The following is a 17,561-nucleotide window of genomic DNA, read 5'->3' on the forward strand; positions in this document are numbered from 1 at the left end:
GGATAAAATCCCTGAACAATCCAATCAAACTGAAAAGACTCAATAATGTAGGGACATTAATAAAAACTCAATGTAGGGCTTCCCTGGTGGCGCAGTGGTTGAGAGTCCGCCTGCCGATGCGGGGGACACGGGTTCGTGTCCCACATGCCGCGGAGCAGCTGGGCCCGTGAGCCATTGCCGCTGAGCCTGCGTGTCCGGAGCCTGTGCTCCGCAACGGGAGAGGCCACAACAGTGAGAGGCCCGTGTACCGCAAAAAAAAAAAAAAAAAAAAAAAAAAAATAAGGTGACCATAAAACAGTATGACTACATAAAAAGTTTTTAAATTCTTTCCAGTGAAAAGCATCATTAAGTTAAAAGACAGTTTGGAAGAAAATATTTACAGCCATAATAGAAAAATGAATAATACATAAAACATAAATAGTTCCAACAGATCAATAATTTAAAAAAACAGAAAATGAACAAAACAAATGAAAGAAAATTCAAAGAAACGTCAGCGGGCAATAAACATGACAACAACCTCAATGTCACTAAAAATGAGGGAAGTTAACGATAAAAATGAAATTATAGATTTCCCTGATTATGGCTGCAAAAATGGGGGAAAATGGGGTTTCTCCTACACTGTGGGGGAAAGCACACATTAGTCCTACAACCTTTTTAGGGAGCAATCTGGCACTATCTAGGAAAGAGTTAAATGTGCTTACCCTATAACCTAACAATTCCATTTTAACTAACCATTCTTACAAGAAGAACAGACTATGTTCATAAAGGGGTATGTACAAGAATAATATTTGTGGTTTTATTTTTTATAACCATATAAGTGTCCATTCAGAGTGAAATGGTTATAATCATGGGGAAATGCAAATCAAAACCACAATGACATATCACCTCACACCTGTTAAAATGGTTATGCTCAAAAAAACAAGAAATAACAAGTGTTAAAGAGACACAGAGAAAAAGGAATCCTTGTGCACTGTCGGTAGGAATGTAAACTGGTATTGCCACTATGGAAAATAGTATGGCAGTTCCTTAAAAAATTTAAAATAGAGTTACCATATGATCTAGCAATCCCACTCCTGGTTATTTATCTGAAGGAAATGGTTATTTATCTGAAGGAAATGAAAACACTAACTCAAAAAGTTATGTACGGGCTTCCCTGGTGGCGCAGTGGTTGAGAGTCTGCCTGCCAATGCAGGGGATACGGGTTCGTGCCCCGGTCTGGGAGGATCCCACATGCCGCGGAGCGGCTGGGCCCGTGAGCCATGGCCACTGGGCCTGCGCGTCCGGAGCCTGTGCTCCGTAACGGGAGAGGCCACAGCGGTGAGAGGCATACCGCAAAAAAAAAAAAAAAAAAAAAAAAAAAAAAAAAGTTATGTGCACCCCCATGTTCACTGCAGCACTATTTACAACAGCCAAGACATGGAAGCAACCTAAGTGTCCAATGAGGAATGAATGGATAAAGAAAATGTGGTATGTAAACACACACACACACACACACACACGAGTATTATTCAGCCATAAAAAAGAAGGAAATCTTGCCATTGTGACAACATGGATGGACCTGAAGGGCGTCATGCTAAGTGAAATAAGTCAGAAAGAGAAAGATAAATACTGTATGAGCTCACTTATATATGAAATAAAAAATAAACAAAAAAATGAACTCATAGATACAGAAAACAGATGGATGGTTGCCAGAGGCAGAGGGTAGAATAAAAAAAAAGAGTGAAATAGTTAAATAAGTGATGTTAACACTCATGTAATGGAATAGCATGTAGTTCTCAAACAGAATTGAGGTACAGCGACACACACCAATACAGACGGATCCAAAGCAGAGAATATATGGGGGGAGGGGGGTACCCACCAGTCATGGAATAAATCTAGCATTATCACACAGGGGGTTTTTGGAAAAAAAATTACCTGCATTATATACCAAAGATATATAGTTATATAAGCACAACAAGGTTTAGAAGATATAAACCAAATGATTCCTCTGAGCCGAGGTACAGGATAAACAGCAACCTTGTTTCCTTATATACGTCAAGAAATGAGTAAAACAAAAGGAAGCAAATTGTTTTACAAAATGAAGGATGAGATCAAAACAGTCTTTATGGTACCCTTCAGAAGTTAGTTTCTGTACGTCTATACTGGGGGCCATGTCACCTACAGGGCCTGGTGGGGCTGTAAAGGAGGGCGCAAGGGCGGGTGCCGGGAAGAGAGTAAGACACCACGAGCACCGTGCAAAGCTGGAGCGAGCACACCAGGTGCCACCACGTGGGGGTGGGGCCCACTGTGAACAGACCTCCCAGTATCTCAAGGAAAACAAAAATCAGGCTTTTCATGTGAAATCTTCTATTTTTTTAAATGCTAGCTACTCAGTCAAAAAATACTTAAAGCACTGTGTGGGACAAAATATAACTTGGGGAGGCAGTCTATTGTCATGAGGAAGAGCAGGCTTTATGGCGAGCTCTGGTTTCACATCCTGGCCCTGCCACGTACTGGATGTGCGACCCTGACCAAGTTACCTGACCAACCCCACTCCCTATATGAGTATTCAAGACCAGCTACTAGTCTTGTTGTTGCTGTCCTCATGGGATCCAGTGCCCCACTGCAAGCTGAAGAGTTCTGCTCTACCTTTCATCTTTTTCATCTTACATCAAGTTTGATTCAGCTGGCTCACTGCAGTCAAAAATAATACAGTACAACTTCCTATTTTGCCCTGCCTAAGTATGCTTCCTTTAAGAAAACAAAAAACCTACAGGCACATGAGGAAGCATGTGCTTGTTATCTTGCCACTTATTCAATTAAAAAGTTCATGTATGTTGTTGGGAATGTAAACTGGTACAGCTACCATGGAAAACGGCATGGAGGTTTCTCAAAAAACTAAAAATAGAACCACCATATGACCCAGCAATATATATTGTATATATATACAATATATCTGAAACAAAAACAAAAACACTAATTCGAAAGATACATGCACCCCAATGTTCATAGCAGCACTATTTACAACTGCCAAGATATGGAAGCAACCATTAACAGGTGAATGGATAAAAAAGATGTGGTATATATATATATACAATGGAATACTATCCAGCCACCAAAAAAGTGAAATTTTGCCATTTGCAGCAACATGGATGGACTTGGAAGGTATTATGCTAAGTGAAATAAGTCAGACAGAGAAAGACAAATACTGTATGATATCACTTATATAAGAATCTAAAAAATACAACAAATAGTGGATATAACAAAAAAGCAGACTCACAGATATAGAGAACAAACCATGTAGTGGCTACCGGTGGGGAGAATGGAGGGGGGAAGGACAACATGGCGGAAGGGGATGAAGAGATATAAACTACTATGTATCAAATACATAAGCTACAAGGATATACTGTACAACACAGGGAATATAGTCAATATTGTATAATAACTATAAATGGAGTGTAACCTTTAAAAATTGTGAATCACTATACTGTACATGTGTAACAAATAATATTATACATCAGCTATACTTCAATAAAAAATAATTCCCTCTACATACTGTAAAAGATAAATAATAAATAAAAATGAGTGAGGGCAGCTTTTAAAAAAAAGTTTATGTAACTTTACTAATGAAATCAGACAGGTGATCATTGAAGCAAGTAAAAATTAACTTCGGGGGGCTTCCCTGGTGGTGCAGTGGTTGAGAATCTGCCTGCTAATGCAGGGGACACAGGTTCAAGCCCTGGTCTGGGAGGATCCCACATGCCACGGAGCAACTGAGCCTGTGAGCCACAACTACTGAGCCTGCGCATCTAGAGCCTGTGCTCCGCAACAAGAGAGGCCATGATAGCGAGAGGCCCGTGCACCGCGATGAGGAGTGGCCCCCGCTTGCCACAACTAGAGAAAGCCCTCGCACAGCAATGAAGACCCAACACAGCAAAAATAAATTAATTAATTAATAAACTCCTACCCCCAACATCTTCTTAAAAAAAAAAAAAAAGAAAGACTTCAAAAAAAAAATTAACTTCGACAACTGTATTAATGAACACTGACCTTGAAGAGGTGGGTAGGGGAGTACTGTGGCCTACTTAAGGTGTTTCCAATGGGCTGACTCTCAACTGCACTGGTGCTGGTCTGGATTCATATAAAGCACGCTGGAGGTTAAAAATGTCAGTACTTATGTCCTACCTTGAGAGATTCTGACCTGCCCTATACCCAAGAAGGGCAAAGGTATGTGTATCTTTAAAAGCTCCCTGAGTAATTCCGATGTGCAGCCAGGTTTGGAAACCATTCGCATAAAGTCTGGGATCCCCAAGTACTGGGTTTGAATCCCTCCAACAATCTATAGCTTCTGTGATTTGGGGCAAGTTATCTACTCTCCTTATCTGTAAAATATCGAAATAACAACAATGCCACTTCATTTGGTTGTTGTATCTAGCACATGGTAAGACAATAAATGATAGCTGTTATTATCTATCTATCTATCTGTATATATATATATATATATCTCCTAGTTTCTACATGCTTTACCAATTCTGAACATAAAAGACAACCTCTTCAAGGTTTCTTGTGCTTATGGGAAAAAATAGCATAATTATTGATAGATCCAAAGACAAACAATACTTCATTGGCCGTTAAACTTATAATAATTACATGATCATTCTTAATTCAAAAAAAGTATTTAATAAAGTAAGCAAAAATCTTCCTAGAATTTGGAGTAATATGCATGGTAATATGTAGTCAAAGTCAGACAGTTAATTTTTTTTGTATATTACATAAAATATAATTTTTCATTTTATCTTTCCCTTCCTCTAAAGATATATAAATTTCATAAGGTAAAGCAAAAAGGGAGGAGCATAAAGTAACCATATCACTATCTATGGCTCAGATATTTTATGGGTATTTAACATTTTAAATGCACAAAACCCAAAGAACTAACAACACAAAAAGTGACCTTTATAGTATATAAATTTTAAAATATCAACTAGGACCCCAGGAGACCCCAGGACAGAATGTAGACTGAGATAAATGAACCTAAACTATATGACAAACGCATGTTACAACCTCACTGTAGAGGGTGAAGGAAAAGGTGCTGGCCTAACTAACTGTGGAAACCTGTGTTCTGTCTACATACTCTAAGGCCAAAGACAAAAAGAACTGTACTGAACAATTCAACACTGTACTCTAGTTGGTAAATTTAGTCCTCACAGGGGTACTGGTTAGCAATTCTGAAACTACTTTACATGTCAATTAGGGTTGCACAAATATATAAATACACTGTGGCAGTGGGAGCCAGGTTTCTCAGTGCAAGAGAAATAAGTTACCATCAAGGCTAGGATGAAACCTGTGGTGCTGGATTAGCGCCAGAGACCTCAGTATGAACTCACGTTTATTTTTAACAGATAGGTAGAAAGACAGATATAGAAGTAACTACAGGTCTGTGTGTGTACAGGGGTTAGAAGACATACCTGTATCTTCTAACTCTATCACTGAGAAGGCCTAGAACCAATTGACACCCCAAGGGTAATGAACACATTCCGTGCCCAGATCTCCATTCCCAAAAACGATTCTCCAATAAAAGGACCCAGAACTCCTTAGAGAAACGGCTGATTTCAGGATTGGAACAGGGAAAATACAAGAGGATGCCAAAAAGTAAGAAACTGCTCAAAAAGCAAAACCACACACACACACACAGGATGGGAGCATATCACAGGGATACAGAAGTCACCTGAACGAGCTCCAATGGCTAAAGCAGGAACAATTTGAGCAACAATAAAAAATAACAATAGCATTGGACTACAACCCAAAATAAACAATAAACATCTATGAGTCCATGCTGAGATAAATAAGCGATTGAATAGAAAAATGGGAAAGAAGAGGCAAACCTTCTTTACAGAAGAATTCCAAGTAATATATGCAGATACTCCCCACTCCCGGAGGTGGAGATTAATTCCCATCTCCTTGAATGTGACTCACTTCTGAAGAACAGAGTGTGGACTAGTCACTTGTGGAAGAACCTGGCAGACACCACGTTAACCAAGTGATCAAGGTTAACATCAGCAGTGAAAATATAAAGCCATGAGGGTGCTTTAACTCTGTGATTCTCGTAACCAAGGCCAGTATTCCAGTCTGATCATGAGAAAACATCAGACAAATCCAAATTCAGGAACATTCTACAAGCCATCCAGGTCATGAAAAATAAGGAAAAACAGAAACTATCACAGATCAGAGGAGACTAGGAAGACACGTCGATCCTGGAACAGAAAAGGGACATTAGTAGAAAAACAGAAACCCAAATAACATCTACGGTTTAGTTAACAGCATTTTGTACCAATGTTAGTGTATTAATTTTGACAAATGTATCAGAGTCGAGTAAGATGTCAATATTAGAGGAAGCTGGATGAAGAGCATATGAAAACGCTGTACTATCTTTGCAAGTTCCCTAAAAAATATAAAATTATTCATGATTACAAGTGTACTAAAAAAAAAAAGAATGCAATTGCATGGAGGTAGTTTTGCCATGAAGGATAAATCTTTTATATACGTTTACGTGGTTTCTTGTTTTAATCTTTAACCTAAAATTGAACTGTAACTAACATAACTAAACCCACAGCTACAGTAACTGTTGGGAAGGACACCTAGGAACTACTGGACTGAGATGATTCTTACTAATTTTTAAGGAAGGTTGGGAAAGGTACTCTACAAGTAGTATCTGATGGAGAAGGAGTAGAAATCGGAGTCTAGAAAATCTCTATCATAGAGGGACACCAGCACATATTATTATGAAATGGCTATCAGACACATTCATTCCTAAGACCTGAGATCAACCATGCTTAGATTAGAAGAATGTATATTATAGCCAAGTGGGAGAAATAAGTAGGAACAACAAGATCCCGGGATGCTCTAAATATCAAGGAAATAAGAAAACCAGGAAATAAATGAGTAAGCATGAGAAAGAACCAGGACCTTCTCTGGGTCCAAAAACAAAGAGGGAAAAAAGAAAAAAAAAAAAAAAAGCAAAACACGCTTTCTCTCATTTTTCACTCTTACATTATGTTGTCCTTGCTGCCACGGATAAAATTTTGACTGGCCTTGTTAGTTCAGTTGCTTAGATTTTCCTAAGTTTTATTTGATGGCCTGAGATTCATTTACAGCAGTTTCTCTAGATAATTATTTTCGAGATCAAAACAACTGTCTTAAAAAGTGAACTTCAGAAACCAACTCAATTTGTTATTCAGAGACTGCGTATGTAATTAGAAACATGTCCTGGGACTTCCTTGGTGGCTCACTAGGTAAGAATCTCAAGAAAAATCTCAAATAAACAATCCAACCTTACACCTAAAGGAACTAGAGAAAGAAGAACAAACAAAACCCAAAGTTAGTAGAAGGAAAGAAATCATAAAGATCAGAGCAGAAATAAATGAAATAGAAACAAAGAAAACAATAGCAAAGATCAATAAAACTAAAAGCTGGTTCTTTGAGAAGATAAACAAAATGGATAAACCTTTAGCCAGACTCATCAAGAAAAAAGAGGGAGAGGACTCAAATCAATAAAATTAGAAATGAAAAAGGAGAAGTTACAATGGACACTGCAGAAATACAAAGCATCCTAAGAGACTACTACAAGCAACTCTATGCCAATAAAATGGACAACCTGGAAAAAACGGACAAATTCTTAGAAAGGTATAACCTTCCAAGACTGAAGCAGGAAGAAATAGAAAATATGAACAGACCAATCAAAAGTAATGAAACTGAAAAAGTAATGAAATTGAAACTGTGATTAAAAATCTTCCAACAAACAAAAGCCCAGGACCAGATAGCTTCACAGGTGAATTCTATCAAACATTTAGAGAAGCGCTAACACCCATCCTTCTCAAACTCTTCCAAAATAATGCAGAAGAAGGAACACGCCCAAACTCATTCTACGAAGCCACCATCACCCTGATACCCAAACCAGACAAAGATACTACAAAAAAAGAAAATTACAGACGAATATCACTCATGAATATAGATGCAAAAATCCTCAACAAAATACTAGCAAACAGAATCCAACAACACAATAAAAGGATCATACGCCATGATCAAGTGGGATTTATCCCAGGGATGCAAGGATTCTTCAATATATGTGAATCATCAATGTGATACACCATATTAACAAACTGAAGAATAAAAACCATATGATCATCTCAACAGATGCAGAAAAAGCTTCTGACAAAATTCAACACCCATTTATGATAAAAAACTCTTCAGAAAGTGGGCATAGAGGGAACCTACCTCAACATAATAAAGGACATATATGACAAACCCACAGCAAACATCATTCTCTCAATGGTGAAGAACTAAAAGCATTTCCTCTAAGATCAGGAACAAGGATGCCCACTCTTGCCACTATTATTCAACATAGTTTTGGAACTCCTACCCACGGCTATCAGAGAAGAGAAAGAAATAAAAGGAATACAAATTGGAAAAGAAGTAAAACTGTCACTGTTTGCAGATGACATGATACTATGCATAGAGAATCCTAAAGATGCCACCAGAAAACTACTAGAGCTAATCAATGAATTTGGTAAAGTTGCAGGATACAAAATTAACGCACAGAAATCTCTTGCATTCCTATACACTGACAACAAAAGATCAGAAAGAGAAATTAAGGAAACAAACCACTGCAACAAAAAGAATAAAATACCTAGGAATAAACCTACCTAAAGAGGTAAAAGACCTGTACTCAGAAAACTATAAGACACTGATGAAAGAAATCAAAGATGACACAAAAAAAATAGAGAGATATACCATATTCTTGGATTGGAAGAATCAATATTGTGAAAATGACTGTACTACCCAAAGCAATCTACAGATTCAGTGCAATCCCTATCAAATTACCAATGGCATTTTTTACAGAACTAGAACAAAAAGTCTTAAAATTTGTATGGAGACACAAAAGACCCCAAATAGCCAAAGCAATCTTGAGAGAAAAAAATGGAGCTGGAGGAATCATACTCCCTGACTTCACACTATACTACAAAGCTACAGTAATCAACACAGTATGGTACTGGCACAAAAACAGAAATACAGATCAATGGAACAGGGTAGAAAGCCCAGAGATAAACCCATGCACCTATGGTCAACTAAACTATAACAAAGGAGGTAAGGATATACAATGGAGAAAAGACAGTCTCTTCAATAAGTGGTGCTGGGAAAACTGGACAGCTACATGTAAAAGAATGAAATTAGAATACTCCCTAACACCATACACAAAAATAAACTCAAAATGGATTAAAGACCTAAATGTAAAACCAGACACTATAAAACTCTTAGAGGAAAACACAGGAAGAACACTCTTTGACATAAATCACAACAAGATCTTTTTTGACCCACCTCCTACAGTAATGGAAATAAAAACAAAAATAAACAAATGGGACCTAATGAAACTTAAAAGCTTTTGCACAGCAAAGGAAACTATAAACAAGATGAAAAGACAAACCTGAGAATGGGAGAAAATACTTGCAAACAAGTTAATGGACAAAGGATTAATCTCCAAAATCTATAAACAGCTCATGCAGCTCAATATAAAAGAGACAAAAAACCCATTTGAAAAATGGGCAGAAGACCTAAATAGACATTTCTCCAAAGAAGACATACAGATGGCCAAGAAGCACATGAAAAGCTACTCAACATCACTAATTATTAGAGAAATGCAAATCAAAACTACAGTGAGGTATCACCTCACACCAGTTAGAATGGGCATCATCAGAAAATCTACAAACAACAAATGCTGGAGAGGGTGTGGAGAAAAGGGAACCCTCTTGCACTGTTGGTGGGAATGTACATTGATACAGCCACTATGGAGGACAGCACGGAGGTTCCTTAAAAAACTAAAAATAGAATTACCCTATGACCCAGCAATCCCACTACTGGGCATATACCCAGAGAAAACCATAATTCAAAAAGACACATGCACCCCAATGTTCACTGCAGCACTATATACAATAGCCAGGTCATGGAAGCAACCTAAATGCCCAGTGACAGACAAATGGATAAAGAAGATGTGGCACATATATACAATGGAATATTACTCAGCCATAAAAAGGAATGAAACTGGGTCATTTGCAGAGACGTGGATGGACCTACAGACTGTCATACAGAGTGAAGTAAGCCAGAAAGAGAAAAACAAATATCGTATGTTAACACATATATGTGGAATCTAGAAAAATGGTACAGATGAACTGGTCTGCAAGGCAGAAATAGAGACACAGATGTAGAGAACAAACATATGGACACTCGTGGGGAAAGCAGTGGGTGGGGGCGTATGAACTGGGAGATTGGGATTGACATTATACACTAGTATGCATAAAATAGATAACTAATAAACCTGCTGTATATAAAAAAATTAAATTAGAAAAGAATCCACCTGCCAATACAGGGGACACAGGTTCAATCCTTGGTCCAGGAAGATCCCACATGCCGCGGAGCAACTAAGCCCGTGCGCCACAACCACTGAGCCTGCGCTCTAGAGCCTGTGAGCCACAGCTACTGAGCCCGTGTGCTGTAACTACTGAAGACAGTGTGCTCTGCTGCCTGCATGCCAGAACTACTGAGCCTGCATGCTCCAACTACTGAAGCCTGCGCACCTAGAGCTCATGCTCCACAACAAGAGAAGCCACCGCAATGAGAAGCCTGCGCACCGCAACGAAGAGTAGTCCCCGCTCACCACAACAAGAGAAAGCCCACGCGCAGCAATGAAGACCCAATGCAGCCAAAAAAAAGAAAGAAACATGTCCTGAGAAAATGAATTTACAGAAGCTAGGGAGCTATAACGTTATCTAATTTTTAACAAAGTATTAAGGCCTGTTTATGGTATTCATATTATTAAAACAATTTGCAAACAGATTTTTTTTAGTATCACTAGTTGCATTTTTAAATTTAAAGATATTGAAATATAATAATAATTTTTAGAGGAAAACTGTCTTATAAAGCATGTTTACAAGCCAAGGAGAATTAAATATTAGATATGTTATTTATGAACACAAGTTGTAAGTAACTTAATCATAAGAAATAAAAATATAGTCATAGATAAGAACAATCAAATATCATGAGTATAATTCTTCTTTTCTACAAAATCCTTCAACTATCTTCATTAGTATTATCACATAAGCCATAAAAACTGTGCAAAACAGAAGATATGTATTGGGCACAATCTACAGTACCAGCTGGTCAAGATGTTTCTAACAATTAAGAATGAAAATTGTCCTCAAACCTAAAAGGTTTTCCACTGCTTAAAATGTATGCCCTTAAAAATGTATGATTATTTGGGGGCTTCCCTGGTGGCGCAGTGGTTGAGAGTCCGCCTGCTAATGCAGGGGACACGGGTTCGAGCCCTGGTCTGGGAGGATCCCACATGCCGCGGAGCAACTAGGCCCGTGAGCCACAGCTGCTGAGCCTGTGCGTCTGGAGCCTGTGCTCCGCAACGAGACAGGCCGCAATAGTGAGAGGCCCGCGCACCGAGATGAAGAGTGGCCCCCACTTGCCACAACTAGAGAAAGCCCTCGCACAGAAACGAAGACCCAACACAGCAAAAATAAATAAGTTAATTAATTTTTTTAAAAAAATCATCTCACTGCCAAAATTTAAAAAAAAATGTATGATTATTTGGCAGAGATTAAAAAGTAAAATACATTTAAAAAATAAAAATATAGACTTGTCTAGCCCCTACTGACTTACAGTTAGCTTCAAGGGAGGAAAAAAAAGTATAACAACACTTCTTTAAAAAAATAGTTCATATTTGACTTCTATAGCATTTTACTATTTATACAAGTATTTTTTCAAGCCTCACAACAACCCTGTGAGGTAGGTAGGGAAGTATTATTATACCCATTTTACAGATGTGAAGACTTACGGTCAGAAAGATTAAGTCACTGACATTAAGATATGTGGTGAGAAAGAGCAGCATCAAGGAATGGAATCCAGTTATTTGACTTCAAAATTGTGGCTCTTTCCCAGACATACTTAGTAAAAAGACTAAAACAAAACAAACCCAGAAGGGGAGTGTACATATATTCATTTACATTTGTATACATACACTTCACCTTATAGAAATTATGTCTCTGAAATAGGAATAAAAATAAAGTCTTACTTTCCCATTGAGTTAATTATAATTTTGGAGCCTTATCTTTTATTAGTTTGGATTAATCTCCAATAAAGAAGAATTTTCACTCTTGGTTTCTCTTTCATTATTTTACAAACACAACATTTTATAAACCAAAATTTAAAACAAGAGGGGCTTCTGTACTGCAATTTTTTGGAAAAGTAAACAATCTCAAATAATTCTAATAAACATGTTTAATTCACACACTTTGAATGTGTATGTATTTCTTTTTTTTCTATAACAAGGATAACTTTCTCATTCAGTTAAATCTCAACTGGTCAAACCAAAGGCATACAACTTTGATAGGAATTCAAAGCTATGGGCCACCTCATTATCTTTTTTCAGCAAGGGTTCTAACAGAAAATGCAGTGCGCTCATTCTCAATCTCTTTCTTGTTCCAACACATCTAATGGATGCAAAGCTCAGCAGCAGTGATTCAGTGCCACAGAGGGTCCTCAGGGGAGAGGAAGACAGACAGTCTGGGAGAGCGAGCGTAACACAGTTTTAAGAAGCCCTGACTCGTCTTCCTGAGCCCTCACCATGAGCCCCCATCTCCTAGGAGAACCAGTGAATCAAAGATGAGGTAATAATGCCAGGACTTTTTCACCACTATTACTTCAAAAACAGTCCTTCATAATAACAATTAATAACCCCGTCCTGTCCATAGGTGTCCTTGTTAGAACCTAACCACTCTCCAGCCAAAAACCTAAAGTAAGCTATTCACCATCTGAAGCGTGTGCCAAATCTTTACTACATATCTAGTTCTGCTCTACTGACTTTGAAACTTGCACTATAATAAATTCTTATTATAAAATAGTTATTCATGGACTAAGAGGGAAAAACATCATTTGCACTGATAAAAAGATGTACATAAAAAATCATTCACAGAGTCAAAATACTGCTCAAAGAAAATTCATTTTTGAGATTTCTTTTTTTTTTTTTTTGCTGTACGCGGGCCTCTCACTGTTGTGGCCTCCCCCATTGCGGAGCCCAGGCTCCGGACGCACAGGCCCAGCGGCCATGGCTCACGGGCCCAGCCTCTCCGCGGCATGTGGGATCTTCCCAGACCGGGGCATGAACCCGTATCCCCTGCATCGGCAGGCGGACTCCCAACCACTGCGCCACCAGGGAAGCCCGAGATTTCTAATCAAAATAATACTCAAAGTAAACTAACCTCTTAACAGCTACAAAGTATCGATTCATTCTGCAAACATCCTGCTATACGATGTGAACACCTGACCCCTTCTCCTAAGGGTTCATAATCTGGCCATCAGATTAAAACTTCAAATACTGAAATTTGGGTTCTTTTCCGATGTTTCCCATCTTAAGGAATACCTTCAGTTTTATCATCTGACTCCAAGCAAGCCAGATTGTGTAATAAACCAAAGTTTAAAAAAAGTAAAAGTATATACATATGTATGTATTTAGCTATTAAAATTTAGAATCACAGCCTTACTCAGGTAATTAGGGATCTCAAAGATCTGGGTGCTTTTGCTCTTAGCCAGATGAACATGCAAACTCACCACAACAGAAAAATCGCTTATACTCTCTCACTCTCAAAAACAATATCCACAGTATGCCCCTTTCTAGTTTTACCACCCTTAATGGTAAAGAATTTCTGAGATATAAAGCTATTAAAACCAAGTCTGTACTATTTTCAAATCAACTCCTCTACTAGACATATTCCTCTCACAAAAATCTTCTCATATCAAAACATGTCTTTGATAATACTTCCCTTAAACTTCCAGCAACTACACTAAACACTGTAACCTTACCAAATAGTGTATACTTTTCCCCTTTGATCATTCTTGGCCTTCTCTGTAATTCTTCTCTCTTTAAAATCCAGTGACCAAAACTGGACATGCAACTCAAAAGGAAGTAAGCTATTGCAAAGAATAGAGAAAGAACTATATCCATGACCTTGGATGCCATACTCACTTAAAAATATTTTAGCATCATGTTGACTTTTTACTGACTCATATTCAGCTTGTGGTCACCCATGATTATGGCTTTCTTCCCTCTTTATTTATACCTAGCCTGTCCTTCTCCATCCTATATTTAATCGTTGGATTTTTTTCCCTCCACACACTTAATTCACTCAGTTTCATACAGTTTTCACAGATCCACTTTCCCTTTTATCACAATGCTTTATAGAGATGTTTAAATCTGCAAGTTATAATAACTACCATTTATGCCTTAAAAATATCAAGATGATGAACACAACTTTGTAAATCCACTATACTTCAATTAAAAAAAAATCAAGACCATGAAAGTACATATGACATACAACACAACATACATTGTAATTTACAAGTAATAGTGGAACTAAGGACCAGATCACACTATTGCCTACTGGACACCTACCTCCACCGGACGGTCACTCTTGACCAGTGCTATACGTGCCCTTTGCAAGGAACCATCCATCAGCTTGTGAAGTCTCAAAATTAACTTTCTTAACCCCATCTGCTTCAGTGCTTTGTCTACAAATGGTCTATAAATAGAAGTCAGACAATGTCTACTAAAGCCTGCTTCTGTGCTGCAGTCTGGTGTTCCCCAGCCAACAGACTCGTCCTCAGATTCAAGCCTCTCGAGCTTCTTAGTTACGCAATCTGGTGACTGGATGTTGAAACTGCTGTCAATGGGCTGCCTGGCTTCTGGTACCCTTGGATCGGAGATTTGTTCTTCTCCACTCTCATCCGTACTGCTTTCCAACTCTTTCAGTTCTCCTTCTGTGACATCACCCTCATCTTCGGGCTCATTGCCTTTGGATGATCGTGGGGAAGGGATTTCAAACACTGGCCAGCCAATGTCTGATAAATTCTTGATGCCCAAAACAGTGCCCATAATCCTTAATTTCTGATTTAAGTCTTTTGTGATGTTTAACCACAAACAGAGTGCCTGCACCCTGTCCTGGAAGTCTTTTGCAGCGTATTTTTCATAGTCCTTTTGAAGAGCCTGCAACGATGGATAAAGTGCCTCTATGTACTCCAGCAGCTCCATTATCCGTTTGACCTGCTCAAATGACACCCTCTGGCGCTGGAGATGCTCATGATACGTTGAGTAACCCACAACCTTTGTCCCATGAGGGGCTCTGCACTGCCCTTCTACCAAAGTACCATTAAAACTAGCTCCATTTCTAACAAAGGCAAAGCTCCCATAATTAACTTTGAAAGTAAGGATTTCATTGATAATATCTGGGATGGCTTGACGGGCTGTATATAAAAAGAGGTCCTGGTCGTTAATGGTCCGTCCTGCATGCCAGGCTTGTAGCTCTAACCAGATCAGTTCATTAGATCGGTTAAACCAGAAAGCAGACGTATTTTCCTGTCCTCTTTGCTCCCTGTCCTTCTTCTTTGAGACTGAGGTAAGCTTTAGTAGAAGTCGTAGAGTTTCAAAAAATTTTAAGCGATCTGCTGGACAGTCAGTCCTAGAAGTCTGGCGCGCAGTTCTGGCTATCGGCATGGGCACAGACACCGGAAGCTTAGCATTGCTGCAGCCAAGACTGAGGTAAGGCTTATTGAGATCCACATCTGGAATTGATTTTTTGGGCAAAGACCCACCCACCGGGTCCAACATGAACGAGCACTGCACGTTCTTCTTATGATCCGGCTCCGTCGTTCTAAGAGCTGCTCGGACCTTTTTCTCCTGCTTATAGCTGTATTCTTCCACATTCTCCACAGTTTTTCCAGTGTCTTTATGTGGAGGTTGGTTTGGTGCATTCATTTTTTCTATTAAAAAAATAAGCAGAACATTATGTTACTCTAAAATATAAAGTTATTCTCAATATTTCAATGACTGATATTCACATGTACTTATATTTTCAGACTGTTATTGAAGAAAATAATCATATCATATGCTGAAAATTAAGAGAATACACACACACACACAACATTTCTCTCTGAATCTTTACAAAGGTTTTACCCATTTTCCCTGTTACATAATACTTGCTATATTCTCTAATATTCTCCATTACTAACTTAAAACCATCTGCTTACCTCTCTACTACAAATTGCAGTCATCCAGCTAGTCAAATCTTCACAAGTCATCACCTTAAACTTAAGAAGGGAGAAACAGTATGGCAGATCTGACAGAAACCTGATTTAGAGAACACACCCAATTCCTGCCTTTGCCATGAACTGAAGTATCAACTTAGAGCAAATCAGTTAAGTTTTCTGGGTTACTTTTCTCATTCGTAAAATCAAGTAGATTGAGGAAAGACCAGTTAAGGCACTTTAAGATTATTCTCATAAAACACTGAAAGACAGATAAGCAAAAATGTTTACCTTAATTTATTCTATTCCTTGATTTCTTCTTTGCCACAAACAGGTGAACAATAACATTTTAAATTCAACATTAAGAAAACTGAAGACATATAGCCTAATTTAGTATAATTTGCCTAGTTTATTATGCTGGCACATAAAGTCATTCAAAATTAACGCAAAGGAAGTAAACATCACACTTTCCCTTCACGTAACTGTAAAAGGTTCTATTAACTTAATTCCCAAGCTCTGAGATGAACACACATCTTCCTTCCTGTTTGGCATTTCTGACACTAGGAACCACTGTACCTCACTGAAACCCCTTCAGTCTCTTGCCTTCTACACACAGCACTCTCAGGGTTCTCTTCTACCTTTTGAGTCCCTCCTCTTCAAATTCTCTCCTGGGAACTTGGCTCACTCCATTAAAAAGTTAATGCTTCTCAAAGCCCCTCTCCTAGGTCTCTTCTGTCTCACCTTCCCTCTCCCTGGGTGACCTCCTTCACACCCACGTCATACACTGATGATGCCCAAGCCTATAGCACTGTCCCCATGTCCCCTCTACACTCAAGGTACACTGTCTCATTGAATCTAGGACACACATTTTGTATTTTAACTTCTCTGAAATTAGAATATGTTTTATAATTATGGTGATATAAATAACTTTTAGGAATATATTCACTAATATATTTCATTTTCCTTTATATATATGTACAATAGTAATAAATGGTTTTAAAAAATCTATTATCTAAATATCAAGAAGTATAAAAGAGTTCTTTAAATAAAAATTTAAAATTCTAAGTGTAAGAACACACTGTGTCATCAATTATAAGCATTTTTTTCTTAGTATATAATATTATAGTATGCCTTTAGATTTGATGAAATAGAGTGTATTTATATGGTTACAGACTAACATACCCAAAATCAATTCACCAAAGAAAATTTGTTTAAAACCAATGTATTTCCAAATCAATTTAAATTAAATTAGTTTTAAAATAAGGATTTTAAAACAAGTATTTCCATGAGCACTTCCAACCTGATTTACATTATATTCATTTTTTTTTATGATCCATCAAAAAGGATTTTACTGTCTGTAAGGATTTGTGTTATATTTTACTATAAAACTATTATTACTATTACCTTTTAAATTAGCAATACTTTTTAAACAATAGAACTTTTATCTGTAG

At 37.9% G+C, this 17,561-nt stretch overlaps 1 protein-coding gene across 4 annotated transcripts in view; it reads right to left on the minus strand.

Annotated features, from left to right (window-relative positions):
* The window catches only part of MAP3K4 (mitogen-activated protein kinase kinase kinase 4), a 109,245-nt gene that overhangs the window by 47,179 nt on the left and 44,505 nt on the right, over positions 1-17,561 (minus strand). For all 4 annotated transcript variants that reach the window (XM_060115431.1, XM_060115428.1, XM_060115429.1 and 1 more), the window contains exon 3: positions 14,483-15,846. In XM_060115431.1, coding sequence (XP_059971414.1) covers positions 14,483-15,846 — 1,364 coding nt within the window. The remainder of the gene's footprint in view (positions 1-14,482; positions 15,847-17,561) is intronic.

Source organism: Mesoplodon densirostris, chromosome 12, assembly GCF_025265405.1.
Source record: "Mesoplodon densirostris isolate mMesDen1 chromosome 12, mMesDen1 primary haplotype, whole genome shotgun sequence".
Lineage (NCBI taxonomy): Eukaryota > Metazoa > Chordata > Mammalia > Artiodactyla > Ziphiidae > Mesoplodon > Mesoplodon densirostris.